Here is a 24075-nt window from a genome sequence, read left to right on the forward strand (position 1 = left end):
CAGTTACACGTACTACGAAGTGATAATTGGGATAGTTTAATAAAAAGCTCCCGTTTATCGAAAATACGGGTTTTATTAATTTACCGAAACGAATATTGTATCGAAAATGTTGTGCCGGGACCCGCGCAGGACAAACCGCACGCCGGATCGAAAAAGTCGAAACATGGAAAATGCTCGGAGTATTACAATTAGGTTAGGAAGGAGTTCTCGGTAGAGTTTCGGGTTCCAAAAACGTAACAACGGTTGACGTCGGTTGGTTCCCGTTTTTATAAAATAGATTTTAATTACCCGGAAAAAGATTTTAAAAATTTCATTTGATTCTTATAAATCTATAAATCAACATAAAAATAATTAGGAAGATATAACAATTATCTATATTTTATTTTGAACATATAAAAATTAAAATACTCAATTAATATTATTTTTGAATATTCAAGTACATATATCACTTAACAATTAACTCACAGAATAGATACTGAATACACATATTAATTATTTAATAGTAAAAATAATTACACGTTATATCCCGGATATTACAGAAGGTTGAGTTTGCAAGTTACTATCTGAAGAATGAGGCCACCTATTGGTGGGAAATGGTGAAGACATTGGAAGGCACAGATGTTATTACTTGGGAAAGGTTTAAGGAATTGTTTTTAGAAAAGTATTTTCCTCAGTTTGTTCAGGATCAAATGGAGCTGAAGTTTTTAGAATTAAAGCAAGGAAACATGTCGGTAACAGATTATGAGGGTAAGTTTGAGGAATTGTCAAGGTATGTACCGTCGTATGTGGATACTGATAGGAAGAAAGCTAAAAGATTCCAGCAAGGTTTGAAACCATGGATCAGAGGGAAGGTAGCCATTTTTGAATTGGATACCTATGCAGGAGTAGTACAGAAGGCTATGATCGCAGAGACAGAAAGTGAGATGTTCCAGAAGGAAAAGGAAAGCAAGAAAAGGAAAGTTGAGAGAAGTGAGGGTCAGTCACAAACAGGGAAGTTTCCAAATTTTAAGAAGGGCAAGTTTCAGTCAGGGAGAAATTTTAATTTCAAAAGACAAAATGCAGGAGACGGAGGCCAGGGCAACCGTCCAGCTAATGTGAATCAGCCGAATCAGTTGAGATTAACTTTTCCAGATTGTCAAGTATGTGGAAAGAAGCATGGAGGAGTTTGTAACAAGTTGAATGTGGTATGTTTTAAATGCAACCAGAAAGGACACTATTCGAGGGAGTGCCGAAATCAGCCAGCAAGAGAGCCAGCAAATAAGGATCAGCCTATCCGTAATCCAGCAGTGAAGGTTCCAGTCATTGGATTTACATGCTTTAAATGTAGGAAGCCAGGACATATGGCCAGGGATTGCAAGACACCAGTCCCAGTCAGTAATGCATTAAGGATTATGGGATCTACCCCAGCAGTAAATGAGACTCCAAGGGCTAGAGTTTTCGACATGTCAGTGAAGGATGCTATCCAGGATACAGATGTCGTGGCAGGTACGCTTAATGTGAATTCTTTATGTGCCAAAGTGTTAATAGATTCGGGAGCAACTCGATCGTTTGTTTCACAAGATTTTGTTAGTAAGTTAAATTGTCCAGTTGGGTATTAAAATGAAATAATGACTGTGGAATTAGCAAATCAAGAACGTGTAACTGTTAACCAAGTTTGTGGGAATTGTGAGATTGAGATCTCTGGTAGTAAATTTTGTGTAGATTTGATACCATTTAAGTTAGGAGAATTTGACGTTATATTAGGGATGGATTGGTTATCTAAGCATGATGCTCAGATAGATTGTCAAAATAAGAAAGTAATGGTGAAAACGCCAGACGAAAGAATAGTAACGTTCAAAGGTCAGAAACAAGTAAAGAAGTTCTTAACGATGATTCAAGCCAAGAAGTTACAACGACAAGGATGTGAGCATTTCGTAGCATATGTGATCGACAGAAGTCAGGAGTCAGCAAAACTTGAGGATATTCCAGTAGTGAATGAATTTCTAGACGTATTTCCCGACGAATTGCCAGGACTTCCTCCAGATAGAGAAATTGAATTTGCGATTGACTTAGCACCTGGAACAAAACCAGTATCCAAGGCCCCGTACAGAATGGCGCCTGTTGAGATGAAAGAGCTAGCAAAGCAATTGCAGGAATTGTTAGAGAAAGGAGTAATCAGACCCAGCGTATCCCCGTGGGGAGCCCCGGTATTATTTGTCAAGAAGAAAGATGGAAGCATGAGACTGTGCATCGACTATAGGGAGCTCAACAAGCTGACAATCAAGAACAAGTATCCGTTACCCAGAATCGATGATCTGTTTGACCAGTTAAAGGGAGCCAAGTACTTCTCCAAAATTGATTTAAGATCGGGATATCATCAACTGAAGATCAAGCCAGAAGATATACCAAAGACAGCTTTCAGAACAAGGTATGGACATTACGAGTTTTTAGTGATGTCTTTTGGATTGACCAATGCCCCGGCAGCGTTTATGGACCTGATGAACAGAATTTTCAAGGAGTATTTGGATAAGTTTGTTATTGTGTTTATAGACGATATTTTAATCTATTCAAAGATGGAAGAAGATCATGCAGAACATGTGAGAATGATTTTGGAGATTTTAAGGAAAAAGAAGTTATATGCTAAATTCTCGAAGTGTGAGTTTTGGCTACAGGAAGTTCAGTTCTTAGGACACATAATCAGTAACGAAGGGATCAAAGTGGACCCGGCAAAGATCGAGGCAATTACGAATTGGGAGAGACCGAGAACACCCACTGAGGTAAGAAGTTTCTTGGGATTGGCAGGATATTATCGATGATTCGTTCAGAATTTCTCAAGGATTGCAACACCATTGACAAAGCTTACACGAAAGAATGAAAAGTTTATATGGAACGACAAGTGCGAAGAAAGTTTTCAGGAATTGAAGCGGAGATTAATCACGGCACCTGTTTTGTCACTTCCAGACGATCAAGGGAATTTCGTAATTTATAGCGATGCTTCTTACAAAGGATTAGGATGTGTTCTTATGCAAAACGACAAGGTGATTGCGTATGCGTCAAGGTAATTGAAACCACATGAACAGAAGTACCCTACTCATGATTTGGAATTAGCAGCCATAGTATTTGCTTTGAAGATTTGGAGACATTATTTGTATGGAGAAAAGTGCGAGATTTTCACGGATCACAAAAGCTTAAAGTACATATTCACACAAAAGGAACTTAATATGAGGCAAAGGAGATGGTTAGAGTTGATCAAAGACTATGATTGCTCGATTAATTATCATCCTGGTAAAGCGAACGTTGTGACAGACGCATTAAGTCGGAAGGAAAGGTTGAATATGTTATCAGTACCTGAAGATATATATAAGGAATTTCAGAAATTGGAATTGGAAATTAGAGTTTGCAAACCTGAGGAAGCGAAAGTGTACAACATGACTTTCCAGCCGGAGTTGTTGGAGAAAATAAAGAAATGTCAGGAAGATGTAATGGATCAAGATATAAATAGTTTGGTAGGTGAAGAATTATGCACGCAGAAGGATGATCAAGGCATTTTGAGATTTTCATCTAGAATCTGGATTCCACTGGTGACGGAGTTAAAGAATGAAATTTTACAAGAAGCGCATAGTTCAAGATATTCCATCCATCCAGGAAGTACCAAAATGTACAGGGATTTAAAGGAGAATTATTGGTGGCCAGATATGAAGAGGGAAATTGCGGAATGGGTTAGCAAATATTATACCTGTCAGAGGGTTAAAGCAGAACATCAGAGACCAAGCGGATTGCTACAGCCATTGGAGATTCCAGAGTGGAAGTGGGAACATATTACCATGGATTTCATAGTTGGATTACCAAGGAAAAGGGCTAATCATGATGCCATTTGGGTTATAGTGGATAGACTTACCAAGTCGGCTCATTTTCTGCCTATAAATGAGAGATTTTCGCTCGACAAGTTAGTCCATATGTACTTGAAAGAGATCGTAGTTTGTCATGGAGTTCCTGTGTCTATTGTATCTGATCGAGATCCAAGGTTTAATTCAAGATTCTGGAAGAGTTTTCAAGAATTTTTGGCAACAAGACTGAATATGAGTACGGCATATCACCCCCAGACAGATGGCCAAAGTGAAAGAACGATCCAGACAATCGAGGACATGTTGCGTGTTTGTGCTATTGATTTTAAAGGAAGTTGGGATGAGCATTTACCTCCGGTAGAGTTTGCTTATAACAACAGTTATCATGCCAGTATTGGGATGCCACCCTATGAAGCCCTTTATGGACGCAAATGCAGATCTCCAGTGCATTGGGATGAAGTAGGAGAACGCAAAATACTTGGACCTGAATTGGTGCAGCAAACAAAGAAAGTTGTTGAACTTATCCAGAAAAGATTAATAGCCGCACAAGATCGTCAGAGGAAATATGCAGACCAGTCAAGGAAAGACATGGAATTTGAAGAAGGAAGCTTGGTATTATTGAAAGTATCACCGTGGAAAGGACTAACGAGGTTTGGGAAGAAAGGGAAGCTAAGCCCAAGATATGTCGGACCTTTTGAAATCCTAAAGCGCGTTGGCAAAGTAGCTTACGAATTGGCGTTACCTCCGCACATGGAGCACATTCACAATGTTTTTCACGTATCGATGCTCAAGAAATATAATCCAGACTCCAGGCATGTAATAGAATATGAGCCAATAGAGCTTCAGGCAGATTTATCATATGTAGAGAGTCCGATAGAGATTCTAGAGGAAAGAGAGAAAGTATTGAGAAATAAAGTGGTAAAGTTAGTAAGAGTATTGTGGAGAAACCCAAAGGTTGAAGAGTCAACCTGGGAGTTAGAAAGTGATATGAAAGAAAAGTACCCTCATTTGTTTTCTTAGGAGATTCTGAGGACAGAATCCTTTTAAGGGGGGAAGGATGTAATATCCGGGATATATCGTGTAATTATTTTTGCTATTAAATAATTATTATGTGTGTTCAGTATCTATTTTGTGAGTTAATTGTTAAGTGTTATCTGTACTTGGATATTCAAAAATAATGTTAATTGAGTATTTTAATTTTTATATGTCCAAAATAAAATATAAATAATTGTCATATCTTCCTAATTATTTTTATGTTAATTTATGGATTTATAAGAATCATATGAAATTTCTAAAATCTTTTTCCGTGTAATTAAAATCTATTTTATAAAAACGGGAACCAACCGATGTCACCCGTTGTTACGTTTTTGGAACCCGAAACTCTTCCGAGAACTCCTTTCTAACCTAATTGTAATATTCCGAGCATATTCCATGTTTCGACTTTTTCGATCCGGTGTACGGTTTGTCCTGCGCGGGTCCCGGCGCAACGTTTTCGATACAATATTCGTTTCGGTAAATCAATAAATCCCGTATTTTCGATAAGCAGGAGCTTTTTATTAAACTATCCCAATTATCACTTCGTAGTACGTGTAACTAGGTGCTGAGACCAAGACCGCAGTACAAATTGTACTGATTTAGATAATTATCCCGAAAACCGATACCGTTTGGATCAGTTTTTATAAATAAACGTACCATTTTATATCCGGAATGATCCAACGGGATACTAATTTTCCGTAAATATAAATAGCCTTTTACCGTATTTTATTTCGTATCAAAATCATTTGCAGACAGATAAATATATAATTTTACAGAGAAAAATCCTATATTCATAACCTGTTTCAAGAATCAAACCAACTTTTGAAGGTGTTATTGATCTTTGTTTGAAAAGCTCGAGTACTGGATTTGAAGGTCTTGAGAAGCTCTATCAGAATCTGTAACCCATACACCTGCAGAATCAAAGGTTTAATTTCTAAAAATTCATTTATTTTCGAATTATTTTTATGAAAAATATGAATTTTTGTTCGGATGATTGTTTGTATGATTTGATGATTGCATGTTGTAGAGCTTGTTTTCCTGATGATTTTGGTATATTATACGTCTGATTTGGAGTTCAATAACATGTTCAAATTTGAGTTTGATTTTCGATTTTAAAATTAGGGTTTATAACCCGTATGAATGTTTTCAATTGAAATTTGGGGGTTTTTTGATTCAGGGGTTATTAGCTGTTGATTTATAGTGGGTTGTGTTCCTTATGAAATTTGCAATCGATTGGTATATAGCTCGTTAACGGAGGATTAGTGAATCGAAGGGAGTTGTATTTTGAAGTTTTCCGATGTTCGCCGGAAACCGGCGATGTTCTTAGCCAATTTCCGGCCAAGTCTGGGGTTATTGATGAATTTTGATTTCAGATATAGATTCCTGGTGTTGTGTAGTATTGATCTGGAGCTTGTGGTGGTGGGAGGATGCCGGAGTCGAGTTCTCCGGCCACCCCCGACATTTTCCGGCGACTGGACTATAAAATTTGCAGTTTGGTCCCTGAACTTTTGGGGACGATACAGTTAGGTCCCTGAAGTTTCCAGACTTTGCAAAAATTGGATTCATGTTTTAAAAATGTTTAAAAATCATATTTCCTATTTATTTTTATTATAAAAATTCATTTTTAATTTCTGAAAATTCTAAAAATTATTATTTTAATTCCAAAAATTATTTTTAATTCACAAATAAATCTGAATTAATTAGTTAATTAATTTTAGTTAATTTTTAATTGATTTATTGATCAATTAATTCGAAAATTAATTGATTAAATGATTTAATTAATTATTAATTGATTTTAGTTAATTATTTAATTAGATTTAATTATTTAAAAATGATTTAAAAATTCCGAAAATATAGTTTCGAGCTTTAAAATATTATTTTAAATCATTTCCAAGGCTCGATAATTATTCTAAAATTATTTCGGAGCCAGAATTGGCCAACCGAACCCTGTTTATTAACCCGAAATTGATCCAACGACCCGTTTTAATTCCGAAAAATGTTTTAAAAATCATTTTAAATACCAGAAAGCCTATTTATGACCCGAAATGTCTTTATAAATGATATGTCATTGATTATGTGACGTATTATGTGTTATATGTGATATGTTGGTTGATTGTCGGTTTATATATTCGATGTTCACTGATTATTGCGTAACTTTCAATCCGTTAATCGGATTTGGGTAAAACGAAGGGTAGATAGAGGTATGTGTTGAATAGAATTATATGAGTCGATTATTGATAGATGCTTATGATATGTAAGCAGAAGAGGCAAGACGTAGGAAAGGGAAACAGATAGTTGAGAAGTAAGACGGTTGTGATTGGAAGCGAGTGTAGTGTAGTAAGCTAATACCAGGCAAGTGTTCTGATCTTTCTCGAGATATTGTTGTACTTGATAGTCTTGTTGATATTGCAAGTGCTTTGAAGCACTGAAACCCAAACCCTGATTCCAGTTATTGTTCTTGAGCCATGTACCTTATTCTTTCTAGACCATTGATTGTTGTGTACCCAAACACGAATCTCAAGCATACGATACTACTCTACAAATACATGCAAACAAAATCCCAAACACTGAACTGAATTACTTGTATACTCAATCATGGCATCCTATGCTTTGAAAGCCCAAATCTTTGAAACCCTGAAATATTGATTCCCTTGTTATCCAATTCTTTCATTACCCAGCATCCAAGCTTTTAAATTGCCTTATTGATCCTTACGAGGATTGAAACCCTTTCATTGTTAAACACTTATTGTTGTTATTGATTCTGGTTATTGTTTATTATTGCATATTCTGTTATTATGTTAGAATTGGATTGTTTTTATAAAATTGTGGACCAGATTTGTGGTCCGACCATATTAATGGTCAAGTTAGGCCAATGTGCGCCTTGGATCTAGTAACTAGAGCAATGATGTGTGCCTTGCTCGGGGTTAGTGCGTGACTGATCAGCAGCCTAACCTTGGTTTTTAAATTAAAAGTATAATATCCAATTCTAAATCATAATCCATTGTTCACTTGATATCATAATCATATTCACCTGATGATCATTATTCTCAGTTTTGTCATTGTGACTTGCTGATCTAGTTAGCTCATTTGTGCAATGTTGTGTATATTCTTTTCAGTTAAAAAGGAACCAGTTGGTAATGAGGACCCCCAGTCCATTGCGAGAGCTAGGGGTTCAGGTTGAGGAAGCTGAGCTAGTAGGCTTCTTTTGGGATAATTTAAGTTTGTAAAAGTTGTAATAAAGTTTAATACTCAGTTTGAGTTTGAATGATTGGGATTTGAACGGTTTGTAATATATTAGTGTGTTTGGCTTGTGTGCATACTTTAACCTGTTGCGGTCCGTGGTGGTTGGTAAGTAGGGTCACTGCATATATTATTATTATCTTTATTATTGTTATAAGCAGGTTATAAATAAGGTGTGTGTGTGGACCCCAAACTTCTGACCCGGGTTTGGAGGGCGCCACATGACACAATGCATCAGGTACCTGTTTCTACTCCAACTCTCACTACTAGACATTTGTTAATAGACATCGCCCATTAGACATCAGTTTCTTGTGCCACTGATGTAAAACCGTACTTTCAACATCGCTCCAAATAAAACCAATGTGTATGGCTATTCAGACATCACTTTCTAATACAACTGATGTCTAATATATGCTCTAAAAAACATGCGCCCAACTCTTTCATTCCCCCATCTATTTTAAGTCAAATATGTTTTCCCCATTCACTAAATATTTCCCCGCTTACACAAATTTTAGCCCAAATCGACACTCCCCCACTAAAATTAAAAGCATAAAGCTTAAAACTAAAATCAAAATCCAAAAATAAACATAACATCTCTCATTCTCATCCCGACTTTCTCTTCCCAGCCCCTCTCCGATGAACCCAACTTTCTCTCACTCTCCCCCCATCTCTCTCCCCTCATCTCTCTCCCCCCATCTCTCTCTCTCTCTCTATCTCTCTCTCTCTTTCTCTCTCTCTCTCTTTTTGCAATCCTTGGGCTAAGCTTTGTTAGAAATCATACAACTGCAGCAACATCAACACAGAAATATATTGAAGAAGAAGAACACTGCACATTCATTAAGCTCAAAGATGAAGTTGTTATTATTATCCTACAGAGAGAAAATGAAGTCTCAATTTACAGTGTTTGAAGATACAGGAAAAATGAGAGCTATTCTCTCTCACAAAACTACTGAACTATATGAGAGCCTACTAACAAACTTTTTTTGGCGGGAAAGACTGTTATGCCACATCAGCATACACATGGCATACAGTCAACCATTCTTATCTTGACTAACATCCCCCCTCAATTTAGGAGAAGGAACACCAGTGGAAACTCCTAACTTGGACAACAAGAATGATAGTTGAGCTGAAGATACAGCCTTAGTAAACAAGTCTGCAGGCTGATTCAAAGTAGACACATGCTGAGGAGAGATAAGACCATGCTTGAGCTTTTACCGAACAAGATGACAATCAATCTCAATATGCTTTGTGCGCTCATGAAAAACAGGATTTGAAGCAATGTACAAAGCAGATTGATTGTCATAAAACAAAGGCACTGGAGTAATATTAGACACATGAAGTTCAGTGAGCAAGGACACCAACCAAGTAATTTCACAAGTGACATCAGCCATGCTTCTATATTCTGCCTCAGCAGAAGACCGAGAAACAACATGTTGCTTCTTACATTTCCAGGAAACCAGTGTATCCCCCAATGTGAGACAGTATCCAGTTAAGGACTGACGTGTAACTTGACACCCTCCCCAATTAGCATCACAGAAAGCTTTGAGTACAGGATTAGTGTGAGATTTTTAAAATAAGCCCTGTGAAGTAGTGTGATTAAGATACCTAACCAGCTTTAGTGCAGCATGCCAGTGAATGGACTGAGTTTTATGCATAAATTGAGCTAGAACATGTACCCCATAGGACAAGTCGGGTCTGGATATGGTAAGATATATTAGTTTACCCACCAGCCTTCTATAGGCTGTAACATCAGACAACAGAGGACTGTCAGATTCATGAAGCAGCTCATGATGTTGTTCTATTGGAACAAGGGAAGTTTTTGACTTGACCTCAGAAAAGCTTGTCAAAATATCCAACACATACTTGGATTGATTCATGAAGATACCAGCTGAGGTTCTAGTAACTTGAATACCTAGAAAGAAATGTAAGTCACCTAAATCTTTGATCTTGAAATGAGAATTGAGAAATTCAGTTACTTGAGACATTAACACAGAGTCATTTCCAGTCATAAGCATATCATCCACATAGATGAGCAGATACAGAAGTGAGTTTCCTTGTTTGTACACAAACAGACTTGGATCTCCAGAAGTTTGCATAAATCCAAAAGAAAGTAATGCTGCAGAAAGAGCAATAAACTACTGTCTTGGAGCTTGTTTAAGTCCATACAAAGACTTAAGCAGTTTACATACCAATTTTTGATTTGGAAATTGTTGTAATATATGAGTAGGAATGGTATAGCCATCTGGACATGTCATGTATACCTCCTCATCCAGGATGCCATGAAGAAAGGCATTAGTGACATCAAGTTGTGTGATCTTCCAAGAATACGTAGCAGTCAAAGCCAATAACACTCTGAATGAAGTCATCTTGGCTACAGGTGCAAAGGTTTCAAAATAATCCATATTTGTTGTTTGAGTGAAACCTATGGCTACTAACCTAGCTTTAAATCTGTCAATCTTGACATTGGCCAAGTATTTAACTTTGTAGAGCCACTTACAGCCCACAACTTTCTTAGTAGCAGGAAGTGGAACAACCTCCCATGTGTGATTAGCTTCAAGAGCAGCTAACTCCACATTCATGGCCTCACACCACTCAGGTATCCGAACTACCTGTTTGTAAAACTGAGGTTCAACAATTTGCAGATACTGCTCAGTATTAACAGTAGACACCAAATGTCTTGGAATGTCAACAAAATCCTCAAACTTGGTTGGTAATTTCCTGTGTCTAACAGGTCTGTTAACAGGACAAGGTGGATCACTTGCATCACCTGAAGAAGCTTGAGAAGTAGTAGACTCAGAACTTGAAATTGGAGTATCAGTAGAGTCAAATTCTAACTGGGAATCTTCAGAAGTGACAATCTTAGAATACACATCTGACTGATTAAGAACAGAAGCAGAAAGAGGATCATCATCAATGTACATAGTATGTTCTGGAAACATAGAATGAGGTGTCTGAACTGATATGTTTCTAAATGGAAACACAGTTTCTATAAACTTGACATCTCTGGAAATAAACACACGCTTGGTTTCTAGATTCAGAATCTTATAACCTTTCTTTGCAAAAGGATAGCCAAGATATACGCCCTTGATGGACCTGGTTGCAAATTTATCAGCAGGATGTGGCACAATAGTTGCATAACACAGAGATCCAAACACCTTTAGAGTAGTGTAATCTGGAAGAGTATTAAAAAGCACCTGAAAAGGACTTTTTCCTTAAAGTACCTTTGTTGGAGTTCTGTTGATAAGATATGCTGCTGTCAGCACACAATCACCCCAGAATGTGATTGGTAGATTAGCATGAAACCTTAATGCTCTTGCACAATCTAACATATGCCGGTGCTTTCTTTCCACCAAGCCATTTTGTTGTGGTGTATATGCACAACTGGCTTGATGAATAATCCCCAAATTCTGAAGAAAATTGTTAACAGAGGTGTTAAAGAACTCTGTACCATTATCTGTTCGAAACGTTTTTATTGTTGTCTCAAACTGATTCTGAACGAGAGTAACAAATTCTTTTAGAATAACAAATACAGAGGTCTTATCTAGTAACAAATAAACCCAAGTACTTCTTGATTTATCTTCAACCAGAGTAAGAAACCATTTACAAGTTCCATGTGTTGGAATCCTATAGGGCCCCCACAAGTCACCATGAACCAGATCAAACAGGTTCTCATTAACATGATTGCTGTCAGGGAAGCTAGTTCGAGACTGTTTTGCAAATTGACAGCTGTCACGAACATCAAGAACTTTACTTGAGAGAGACACTGGTAACATTTGCATAACTTGTAAAGAAGGATGGCCAAGTCTGGCATGCCACATATCAATATGTGATATCTGAGCACTAAAATTTGAAGGAACTACAACAGAAACTGCAGAAGTTGAGTTGACATCAGCATGACATGCATTAATCATATTGTTACATCTTAACCAATGGACTGTTAATGGTGAATTAGAAGCAGGTTTAGCATATGAACCGTCTACAAATCCAAGTTTCAGTTTAGATGAAAGTGCAATACTCATAGACCTTTTCCAGTGATTGTAATTACTTTCAGATAACACAACTGTAACAAGTTGCATTCCAGGATTATCAGATGGATGCAAGTAAAACGGACGATTACAGTCAACTACAGCAGGCTTAGATGTAGATCCTATTATAGCAGACGAGTACGAAGCATTCGTCGACATATTTAGCACACAGTTTGCAATTAATCAATAGAAAACTGCTCAATTATCAATATTCTATCACTGTTCTTGAGCAATAACTACTAGAGATCATCAATACATCAAATCCTATAGTATTAATGAGACTTACAGATTGTAGAGACCAATTACAAATCTCAGACACCTTTCATCAAACACCTTTCAGTCTTCAGACGCAGACCTGATGCACACACCTTCAGATCCAGTAATGATCATTTTGAAGACTCAAATCTTTGCGGAAAAAGAGAAAAACATGAGAACTGGCTCTGATACCATGTTAGAAATCATACAACTGCAGCAACATCAACACAGAAATATATTGAAGAAGAAGAACACTGCACATTCATTAAGCTCAAAGATGAAGTTGTTGTTTTTATCCTATAGAGAGAAAATGAAGTCTCAATTTACAGTGTTTGAAGATACAAGAAAAATAAGAGCTATTCTCTCTCACAAAACTACTGAACTATATGAAAGCCTACTAACAAACTTTTTTGGTGGGAAAGACTGTTATGCCACATCAGCATACACATGGCATACAGTCAACCATTCTTATCTTGACTAACAAGCTTAAAATTCAACTGAAGTTATTTGAAACTCAATTGAATTTTGAAACTCAATTGAATCTCGGGGCTCTCAACTCCGACGCTTTGTTTGACTTGAAGTGGGTAATGCTTTGTTTAAAGTGAATTGAGTAAGAAAGTAAACCCTAATTATCTTTGAATCCCGATTGAGGATTTTTTGACTTATTTTTTTCTTACTTTTGATACAGGTAGTAGACGAATAAAGACTCGTTTGCTCGAAAGCTCCAACTGGTAATTATTTTATTGTTAATTTTAATTTATTTGTGTAGATTTTGTTTATTAAAGTTTTATTTATGTTTAAAATTTATATGAATCTGCTTGATTGTATAAATTAGGTATTATATGTATAGGTAGTGTTAGAATCCAGAACTAAACTTCCTATTATTGCTGAGTAGGCAGTGTGATACTAGTATTTAAAGTACCCTATAGGCAGTGTGATACTAGTCCCTATAGGCAGCAAATGGACTTTACAACATCAAAAAAGAGTATATGACCTTCAAACCTTTCTTATTTTTATCCATGTCTAGGTTTAACTGAATAGTTATTAGTTGTTGAATAATATAAGATTCAGTTGCGGTATTACTATAATAACTTAAGATTTTAGATGAGTTGATAACTTAACTGTAATAGTTGATGTGTTAACAAGTTCAATGAGTGTCTTCATATTGTTTCCTTTATCATACTAGAAAGAATCACTTATATGCATAAAATTGTTTTACAAATGATGTCATTCTAGAGCCCAGAATGATTAAAAATGTTGATATATTTTTATTACCAACTTGTAGCTTCTCTGGACTCCACAGCTCAGACCGAAAATGCAGATGGTGGAGATTGGTAGGAGGAAACATATCAAAAGGTAAAAAGGTAATGTATAGATGTGATTTTGTTCGTGGTGAACCAACTAGTTATATATTTCAGTGATTTTGATGTTTCTCATGAAAAACGAAGTTACCCATTATGATAAGTTCTGGTTCTTAGAATATATATTCTTAATATTTCTATCTAAGATCGGTTCATCAAATGTACCCCTTGAATTCTTTTTTTCTATATTATGATAAGTTATATATTGTTCTCGGACAATTACTAGTGTCATTAAGTGATTACCTCAATGCCTAATGTTGAGAGTGAATCATTTCTTTCTTTAAGATGGTGGTTCCTTGACTTGCTATAGCTAGTCTTGTGATTTGAATTCGTAGTTCCTGTTTAAACCAATTCATAATGTCAATTATGATTGGTCTTGTACTCTCGTATGCCATTTTATTGACATATATATTCTCAGAATGACACCATTGAGTTTCACATGTTTCTTACACCAATAAGTCTTCACAACCAAAAATTTATTTGTTGCGTATATACATAATTGTTTCAATAATCTATTGGTTTCGATATTATTCAAATGTGTCGTAGGCTTCCTTCTTACAATCTGGGTTGCGGCCTTTATGTTCAAGTCGAATGATATTCTACGAAAGCAGACAGCTCCAAAGGTCTGATTCTTTTCCGTGTTCCTTTACATGTAGGGCAAGTTTATTTACATAACCTTAATATGTCTACAAACTGAAACAACAATCTTAGATTTAACTACTATCTGCAGGGAGAGAGGAAATATTCAACTTCTTCAGGCATCTTAAGTCTTACAGGGAATGCACGAGGAGAAATTATTTGTGTAACTTTACATTATATTGTTGTTTTAAAATCACAAAGCTGGGTGATGTTGGACATCATATTTCTCTTCGTGAATTGCTCCATCGTTTGACTAAATTATGTTCTAATAAATACTTTTATCTTAGTACTTCTTTTTCTTATATTCTTTATATTAGTTTTACAGATTTGTTCTTAGTTTGCCTTTTGTTGTCTTGTAGTCCCCATCTGAGTACCTCAGGCCTAAGGACCATAGGAATATAGGCTTTTCAAAAGAACCGGCTAGATATTGGCATCAGGATACCTTTTTTTCCTCTATTTTTTGTATCGTTATTAAGTACCTTTTTAGTTTTAGTAGCATAATTTTTTAACTAATGTTTTCTATTTCCGTTAAATGTTCACAGTGGTCCAGCAAGATTCGAAAATCCTACGATAGCAAGGATCTTGATATTTGTACGGAGACTCTTGGCTATATACATCGAAGCTTCCGGCAGACCTGTTGCATATTTTGCAGCTTACCAGACTCTGACTATACATGACTACATATGCTGTAATAAAGCTCTATGGAAGTACTTCACATAAAAATATTCTTGTCACATCTGCTTAGGAGGTGTTGGTCTTTTTCTAGGAGGTGTTGGTCTTTTTGTAGTGTTCCGTAAAATGTTTAGTTTTGACTTTGTTTTATAATTTTACTATCTAGTTTAGATATGATGAGTATAGTTGGCCAATTGGATGGATTAGATAATGTACGTAGATAGTCTCTATATTTGACAACTTAAGGAGTTTGTTGGATTGCTGGAGGTTTGATAATGAAAAAAAAATTACGATTTCGATTTAGTCTTGTCTTTATTTTTTTGGTAGATTTTTGTTTTGGAATATGTTTTAAATTTAGCATTTGGTAATTTTTGGTGCATTTAATACAATTAGGAGAGGATAATGTATAGTCAATAGACATCAGTTGAGATATAAATTTTTTGAAAACTGATGTTACTGGTCCCAAATATATCAGATCTAGTTAAGGAACCGATGTCTAATCAAACCTCTAACATCGATTTTCAATTACAGGCGATGTAAAAATGTAACTTTGACATCAGTTTAATGTTTAAAAATGATGTTAATGCTAATTTTTATCTTTTAAATTAAATGTCACAGTTTATAATTAGATCATATTAAAGCTATATAGAAAATGTTTTAATGTAGTTTTTGTTAACAAATAGAGAATAGACATCGGGTTTCTATTTGGAACCGATGTTAAAGCTGTTACCAGACATCAGTCCACAACCGATGTCATATGGGGGAACCATTCTCTACACCCGCATTGACAACATCGGTTTTTAGCCGATGTCTATTGAAGGTTTTCTAGTAGTGTCTTGTCTGCAAGTTAAAAAAATCCTTATATGGCCTTAAGCAAGCACCAAGATTGTGGTTTGGAAAATTATCCTCTACACTGCTCAATAAGGGATATAATCAGTCCAACCATGATCATAGTCTGTTTTTTATTCATTCTGCAAGCACTATCACTGTGATTCTTGTATATGTGGATGATCTCCTCATTTGTGGCAACAGTATGGACACTATCTCTGAGCTCAAAACCATGTTAGCTCAGAACTTTCATATGAAAGACTTGGGGGATCTCAGATATTTTCTTGGCATTGAGATCTCAAGGACTGCAGATGGTATATTCTTGTGTCAAAAAAAGTATACTAATGATATCATTGCTGAGTTTGGTATGACTGGAAAAAAACCTTTGCAACTCCCAATGGATATTCATATGAAATTGACACCTGCAAAGGGGGACATGCTTACTGATCTTACTGTTTATCAAAGGCTTCTAGGCAAGCTTATCTATCTGACCATTACCAGGCCAGACATTACCTTCTCAGTTCAACTCCTATCCCAGTACATGCACCAGCCTACTACTACTCATCTTCAAGCTGCAAAAAGACTCCTTAGATATCTAATTGGTACACCATCTCAAGGGATTCTGCTAGCCTCTAGCTCTTCTGCTCAATTAACTGCATATTGTGACAGTGATTGGGCAAGTTGTCCTGTCACTAGGAGATCTACTTCTGGATATTGCATTTTTTTAGGTTAGTCACCAGTCTCATGGAAGCTGAATACAGGTCTATGGCATTGACCACCTGTGAAGTCAAGTGGCTCTCTTCTCTTTTAAAAGACCTTGGATTACACATCTTCCACCAATTGTGCTCAAATGTGACAATAAAGATGCTCTTGCAATAGCAGCTAATACAATAAAGCATGAAAAAACAAAACATGTGGACATTGATTGCCACTATGTCAGGGAGTAATCGAAGGAAGGAATGATCACAACTGCATACACACCATCTGGTGATCAAGTAGCAGATATCCTCACTAAAATTCTTCCCGTAAAAGCTCACCTTCACCACGGTGGCAAGCTGTGATACACTCTGCAGAATGCATCCTCAGCTTGAGGGGGAGTATTGAAGAAATTGGTTCTTATTATTTCTTTTCATATGCAACTGTAGTTTGCTATTTATTCAGCTGTGTAGGGGACCATATGCATTTCTAGATTTGTCTTATTTTGAAGTTGTTAGATAACTATTTAATACCTTTTGTCTGATACCTATGTGCGAGGTGTTATAAGGATAAGATTGATCATATCATGGTCAGGACAAGTGAAATAATATTTTCTCCTTCCCTATTCCTTGTCTCTCATATTTTCTCCTGGTTCTTGAATCTTGATGTGTTAATATCATCTATAACTCAGTTTGACATTGTCTACACACGAGGCTTGAAAAATACAATGAGAAGAGTTTTAACTATTTTTACTACATTCTCTCTTCTATTTTTACCACATTCTTCAGCTGCACTAGGTAATATAGTGTTTATTGCCCTACATTTCATTCACATTCTCGCTTGTCCACTAAACGTAATCCTAGACCTTTTAGGGTTTAGAGTGATCGATTTCTTGAGATGGTATGAGAGCTCAGACTGGCGGGAAAAATATTATCGACGGTCTCTGTAAAACTTTAAATAGTATTAGGGCTGTTAAGTTATGTAGAAATATGGAGAAGAAAGGTTGTAAACCTGATACGGTAACTTATAACATGGTTATTGATTCTTTGTGCAAAGACGGCCTAGTTGATCATGCTTTAGTCGATCAAGCTTTAGGCCTCATATACCAATTGTTAGAACCTATAACCTATAACCTGTTAATACAAGATGTTTGTAACTTGAGTCGATGGGAGGATGATACTGAGCGATTATTAAGTGAGATAGTAATTAGGAAAATCTCGCTGATATTTATACCTACAGTATATTGGTTGATACATACTGCAAAGTGCGGATGCCAAATGATGCAGAGCAGGTGGTTGAAATAAAAACAATGATTCGGATAGGTGTATTTCCTGATGTTGTGACCTACAATTTACTGGTGGATGGATTTTGTTCAATTTACTGGATAGCGCCAAATTGTTATACCTTCATCTTTTTAATGAATGGCTATTGTAAGAGTCAGAAAGTAGACAAAGCTATCGAGCTCTTTCAAAAAATGCCTGCAGCAGGTCTGAAACCTGAAGTACATACTACAACACCCTTATACATGGTATATTTCGGTATAATTCATGATATTCAAATTTATACTATCCTCATTGATGGTCTCTGCAAGAATAAAAAGCTTGACGAGGCCAGAAATATTTTTGATGAACAAAAAGGTGTGCAGCCCGATGTTGTAATACACAATGTACTGATCAGAGGACTTTGTGAGGAAGGGTTTTATGAGGAAGCAAATGAATTATTTTGAAAATGGAAGTTAGCAGTTGTTTGCTAGACGATGTGACTTACAACACAATCATCCGTGGCAGTCTTATTTGTCAATAAGAAATATAAAGAAGCACTTGTACAGATAGAGAACATGCGAGCTCACCATTCAGCAGATGCATCTATTTTCTATAGAAGAGCAGGATCCATCTGTTCTTGCTTCCTGTAAATGGTTTTTGCAATAGATACCGAATTTTATGGTTAATTTTTCTATGTTATACATAGTCATTTTCCAACTTTCTTGAGGAATCTGTAAAATGTGGTCTGGTTGTTGTCGAAGTGATTGTCCTTACCTTCTTACATTAGATCAAAAAGCTTTACTCATCTGAATACAGTCTTGGAGAGATTTGGCCAAGTCATTGCAAAGATTTGTCCTGACTAAGATAAACAGATTCTGCTGATAGACGAAGTCATTTTTTCCGGAAAAAGAGCAGTCAGATGACTAAACCTAAAAAATCGATAGAGTTAAATATCAAATTGGTCATTGAAGTGAAAGTGATATATCAATTCCTTCACTGATCTTAACGGGGTATCATTTTGATCACTAAAGTCGTATAATTATCAAATAGATAACTCCAAAAATGTGACGAAAAAATAAATATTATCTTTTGTTAAGTTCTACACATTTTTCTTTAACGCTACTATAATCAAATGAAAAGTTATGAACTCTAGTATTTTAGATAATATATCTAGTATTTTAATTAAGTAAGATAAAATAACTATAAAAATTTAAAATAAATAGTAAATAATTTTTTTTAAATCTAGATATATTATCTAAAATATTAGAGTTCACAACTTTTCATTTGGTTATAGTAGCGTTGAAGAAAAATGTGTAGAACATAACAGATGATAATATTTACTTTATAATCGCATTTTTAGAGTTATCTATTTGATATTTATGTGACTTTAGTGATCAAAATGATACCCCGTTAAAATTAGTGAAGGAAGTGATATATGGCCTTCACTTCAGTGACTACTTTGATATTTAACCCAAAATGGATAGAATAACTAACATTGAGTTATTCCATGCCTGTGATCGTCTTGGAGGTACTAACATATGATTTTGTAATTGGGTTAAATATCAAGTAAATCACTTACTGCGTCCAAATGTATCAAGTGAGTCACTGGTTACAAAACTGACTCAAATAAATCACTCATTTGAAAATTTGTATCAAAAATATCACTCTATTGTTAGTCGAAATCCTTAAAAATATTATATATTGATTTTGACACATTTTTTATGAATGATATTACATACAAATGAAAGATTCTGAGTTCTAGTATTTTAGATAATATTTTTAATTTTTTTAAAATTTATTTACTATTTATTTTTATTTAAATCAAATAAAATAATCAAAAAATTAAAAATAAATAGTTGATAAAATTTTAAAAATTTAAAAATATTATCTAAATTAGTAGAACTCGTAACCTTTTATTTGGATGTTAGATCATTCACAAAAAATGTGGGAAACTCAATATATAATATTTTTAAGAATTTCGACTAACGATAGAGTGATATTTTTGATATAAATTTTTAAATAAGTGACTCATTTGAGTCAGTTTTGTAACCAGTGACTCACTTGAAACATTTGGACGCAGTAAGTGACCTACTTGATATTTAATGCAGTTGTCATCACGTGTCTACTTGCTATCTACTACCTCAGAAACAGTCCTTTCATATGAAATAAGGGTAATGCTGCGTTCATCGGGTCCCTTGCTGGACCTAATGATGAGGACGCTAAATGCACTGGGTATCCTTGTAATGGCATGCCTTTTCACCATTAAGTTATTGGATCGGAAAATCTGAAAAGTTTTGCTCAGTGATGATGTCCCTTCCATTGTGCTTTTAGAATGTATATATTTTTTTTTGACAATCACGGCTTATAACCTTATAAATGAGTATCTGTTCTCAAAAAATTTCGGGGTGAACGAGGATCTAACCCAGGATCTAGGACGACAGAGGATAAACTCATAACCACTTGAGATGTCCAACCGTGCTCTCCGAATGTATATTTCCGATGACATGCAAGTATACCTTCCAATATCTATTAATGATATCAGATTACATGAATTATGCTTGATATCAGCCCCAGTAAGTTCACTAGGTTTAAGGTTTCCAACTTGAACAGGCGATCAAAATTATTTTAAACTTCTTTTTGGTACACAAACAACTGATTTATGCTCTAGAATATGAAAGTACACATATAGTGTTCAAATTTATCAAAAGAAGGATTCATTTCATTCCAAACTCTTTCACTATTACTTCAAAATACAAATGCATACAACAAACAAATGAGTTCTGCATCTAATTGTAATGACTCAGTTTTTGGCAATGTGTAATTGGTAATATAAGCTCCTTAGATCTTCAATGTTATTGAACAACATCTGGCACACCTACCACATGGATTCTTCAATGTTATTGAAAACATGTCCTATTAAAAGTCGAAATGATTTAATTAATATTTGATATTATAAGAATTAAAAAGTAAAAGGGTATACTAGATGTTCTAGATGAGAAAGCACTGGACCAGCTGGTAAATGGCCTTTCTCTAACACTGTAAACGGCCTTCCTCTAGCACACATTACTCAATTCTAAAGATAACTCTTCATGTGTGATGCTGCTGCAGCAAATTCCCCTCAAAACCTGTCAATATTGTTACCCTGATTCTGCTGCTGGTTCTGTTGCTGCTGCTGCTGGTTCTGCTGCTGCTGCTGCTGCTGGTTCTGCTGCTGCTGCTGAGGCCAAGGCACGAAATCCGCAGGCTGTGGAAGCTGCTGCATCTGATTTTGTTGCTGATAGTAATACGGAACGGGCTCACTAGCTGAACCATGAGATTCATCTCTCACCTCATCTCTTGGCAAAATATCAACAAGAAAATCAAATGTCTCGTTTCCAGATATTGCAGCAGCAACATCATTCTTCTGCAGTGTTTTCCTTTTGCTCTCCTCAGTGTGCATCCAAGCACGCATAGTTAGCTCCGAGATGAACATTTCACATGCCTTTGCGAATACCACAGGAGCCTCAGAGGATATCATTCTCACATCTTCGTCAGCTTTCATTATTTTCTTGATACGTGCAAGAGGGAGCACATGGTTCTTGAAGTCAGTTGCTTGCTCAGCTTCTTTCATTTGCTCGTCCCAGAATGATTTGATCCGCTGCTGCTGTTGTTGTAAACGCTGAGCATCCGCGAGCTGGTGTTGAGATGGAAATGCTCCTCGAGGACAAGTGGGCATTGAGACCGGAATATTATTAAGAGAGCTGGTAGGTACAAAGGGTGCCTGAGCATATGCGAGGGTACCATCGGAGATTTGACCAGCACCGTTACTGACATGCTGATGCTGCTGTTCCTGACTTTGTTCCGATTGGTCCATAGTGAAGCCTTAAAACTGTTGTCAAGATTGAGATAATAATGAGTATTGTCACAAGTATAAAAACATTAATCAACACACGTTAAACGTTAACTCAACCATATTAACATTAACACAGCCGCAACGAGTCGAGTCGAGTCGAGTTTACGGGAGATCCTGTCTGGTCTGATATGGATCTCTCGTCAATTTTTGAGCATATGCACATAAAATGGAATCAAGTAAAGTACACATACATCATAAATAGACCCTAGATACAATTCAAACTACTATAGTTAACAAATTCAAAGTCAATTTAAAGATATTGTTCAAAGAAAAGAGAAGAAATAGAAAAGTATACCAGTAACAAAGAAACACTGGAAGATAAATGAAGGGAAGTGAGTTCAAGTTCTGAAGATGGAGGAGAAGAGAGCAAGAAATAAATAGTAGCTGCATGAGTAGCACGTGTCACTCAAACTTGTTTTACGCCTCCACGTATACACATACGTGGAGCGCTCTTGTGAACTACGTGGAACACAAAGGGCTGTATTGTTGCATCACTTTTGCAGTTTCTAAAGAAAAACTGACATTAATTTTTTAAAAATAATTTCAGTTTTGTAAAATATTATCCCATAAAAGAAGATGAACGACAGAATTTGACGTTTTACTGATGTAACGGTACAAATACAAGTTACACAATGGTAACAGTACAGATGACAACAAAGGAAATTGCAGGGAATAACATATGAACTTAAACAACTCCAACCATATTAGGAACACAGTTTCTGTCTAACTCTACTTTCCCACGCAAAGTAGATTTATTATTCCATATTAAGTCCTGACATTATTAATTATCGTTTATTAATTATTGTTTAGATGCTGGTCCGGGAGCAGCTCATCCTGAGGGGAAGAAGGAAACGCTTGCCCTGGATTCTCCTGGTCCGGGATTAACACATCCTCATCCTGAGGCGAAGACAGAAACGCTTGCAGTGTATCCTCCTGGTCCGGGATTATCTCATCCTCATCCTGAAGCCAAGGCATAAATGGTTGTTGATGGTTCTGCTGAGACGGAGTCTGAGGCCAAGGCATAGATAGCTGTTGCTGAATCTGCTGGTACTGAGCCTGATGCCAAGGTGTGGATGGCTGATGGTTCTGCTGAGACGGAGTCTGAGGCCAAGGCATAGATGGCTGCTGTTGAATCTGCTGGTACTGAGCCTGAGGCCAAGGTGTGGATGGCTGCTGCTGTTGAATCTGCTGGTACTGAGCCTGAGGCCAAGGTGTAGATGGCTGCTGGTTCTGCTGATACTGAGCGTGAGGCCCGAGCACAAAGGATTGCTGGTTCTGTGGTCCTGACTGATACAAAGGCATAAAAGCTGGAGGTTGCTGACCTCCAGCGTTTGATGATCCAACTCCATGCTGTTGAGCAACTTGTTGCCTTGAGTTTGTGGCCTTGGAAATTTGTTCCTTTAACTGATCTCTTGGAATCACGTCTTCGAGAAAATCATACAGATCTGTCTTACTAATTGCTGCAGCAAGATCTTTGTTTTGAACTAACCTTCTTCCATCTGCTTCAGTGTTGATCCAAGCCTGTGAAGTCAAATCAAGTATAAACATCTCGCAAGCTTTAGCAAACACAGCTGCAGTCTCCTTCGCTATCATTTTAACATCTTTATCGGCTTTCATTATCCTTTTTATCGGAGAGATTGGGAGGCTATGCGTCTTAAAATCTTCTGGTTTCATTTCTTGCATTTGGTTAGCCCAATATTGCCTAAGCCGTTCTCGTACATATTGCAGATGCTGAGCTTGAGCTTCTTGATTTGCCAGCTGATGCTGATCAGACGAGGAGACAGGTGGAGGTTGCATTGTCGAAATCACTGGAACACTAACGTTGGTAGCTACAGCATCAGGTGTATCAGTAAAGGGGGGTGGAACATTGGCCATTTGATCTGCACTTCCAGAACTTATGTTTTCTTGTTGCGGGATCTCCTCAGATTCATCCATGATTAATCAAGTTCCTAAGTTCTCACTTGTATCTCCTGTCACATCATAAATTATACGAAACTTCAGTACACAATCTCTTTTTTCTTTCAATTATAAATATATCAGACGTTTATTTGTTAAATTGTAAGAAGTGTTGCATAAAATTTGAAACTTGTTACAAATCGGGCTTTGAAATTGAAAAGAGCTTCACTGGGAAACTTGTTAGCATTCAGGCAGAGTAGTAATAATTAACTCATCACACATTAAGCACAACCACCAAAAAAAAATTTGAAGGTTTTACTACATATCAAAGTATGATCTTCTAAATAACATAGAAATTTAGCAAATATCAGTATTACTACATGACCATGTAAGTGTTTCTCGATCTATAAACATACCTGACAATTTGTGCATAAAGAAACTAGACCATTA

The 24075-nt window shown here is 36.2% G+C and overlaps 3 protein-coding genes across 4 annotated transcripts; 1 reads left to right on the forward strand and 2 right to left on the reverse strand.

Moving 5' to 3' along the window:
* Window positions 1–17477: 17477 nt before the first annotated feature.
* Window positions 17478–18301, forward strand: LOC141692136 (pentatricopeptide repeat-containing protein At2g18520, mitochondrial-like). The gene is made up of 2 exons (XM_074496875.1): window positions 17478–17686; window positions 17815–18301. The coding sequence occupies exons 1-2, from the start codon at window positions 17478–17480 to the stop codon at window positions 18299–18301; spliced, it is 696 nt and encodes a 231-aa protein (XP_074352976.1).
* A 2452-nt stretch (window positions 18302–20753) lies between these two features.
* Window positions 20754–22132, reverse strand: LOC141691604 (nuclear transcription factor Y subunit C-2-like). 2 transcript variants are annotated; one of them, XM_074496374.1, is made up of 2 exons: window positions 22025–22132; window positions 20754–21705 (listed from the first exon to the last, which is right to left on the reverse strand). In XM_074496374.1, exon 2 carries the CDS (start codon window positions 21688–21690, stop codon window positions 20956–20958), a length of 735 nt encoding a protein of 244 aa, XP_074352475.1. In that variant the 5' UTR covers window positions 21691–21705; window positions 22025–22132; the 3' UTR covers window positions 20754–20955. The 2 variants fall into 2 exon arrangements, with proteins under 2 accessions (XP_074352475.1, XP_074352476.1); XM_074496375.1 differs by lacking the exon at window positions 22025–22132 and adding an exon at window positions 21787–21991.
* Window positions 22133–22301: 169 nt separating this feature from the next.
* Window positions 22302–23664, reverse strand: LOC141691599 (uncharacterized). The gene has a single exon (XM_074496368.1). It carries the CDS (start codon window positions 23662–23664, stop codon window positions 22525–22527), a length of 1140 nt encoding a protein of 379 aa, XP_074352469.1. The 3' UTR covers window positions 22302–22524.
* Window positions 23665–24075: the final 411 nt, after the last annotated feature.

Source organism: Apium graveolens, chromosome 10 (genome assembly GCF_009905375.1).
Source record: "Apium graveolens cultivar Ventura chromosome 10, ASM990537v1, whole genome shotgun sequence".
Lineage (NCBI taxonomy): Eukaryota > Viridiplantae > Streptophyta > Magnoliopsida > Apiales > Apiaceae > Apium > Apium graveolens.

Coding starts and splice junctions, on each gene's coding strand:
- LOC141691599 (XM_074496368.1), bottom strand. CDS start 23,664: ATGGATGAATCTGAGGAGATCCCGCAACAAGAAAACATAAGTTCTGGA.
- LOC141691604 (XM_074496374.1), bottom strand. CDS start 21,690: ATGGACCAATCGGAACAAAGTCAGGAACAGCAGCATCAGCATGTCAGT.
- LOC141692136 (XM_074496875.1), top strand. CDS start 17,478: ATGAGAGCTCAGACTGGCGGGAAAAATATTATCGACGGTCTCTGTAAA. Junction 17,687..17,814: donor TTAGGCCTCATATACCAATT/GTTAGAACCTAT, acceptor TTATACCTACAG/TATATTGGTTGATACATACT.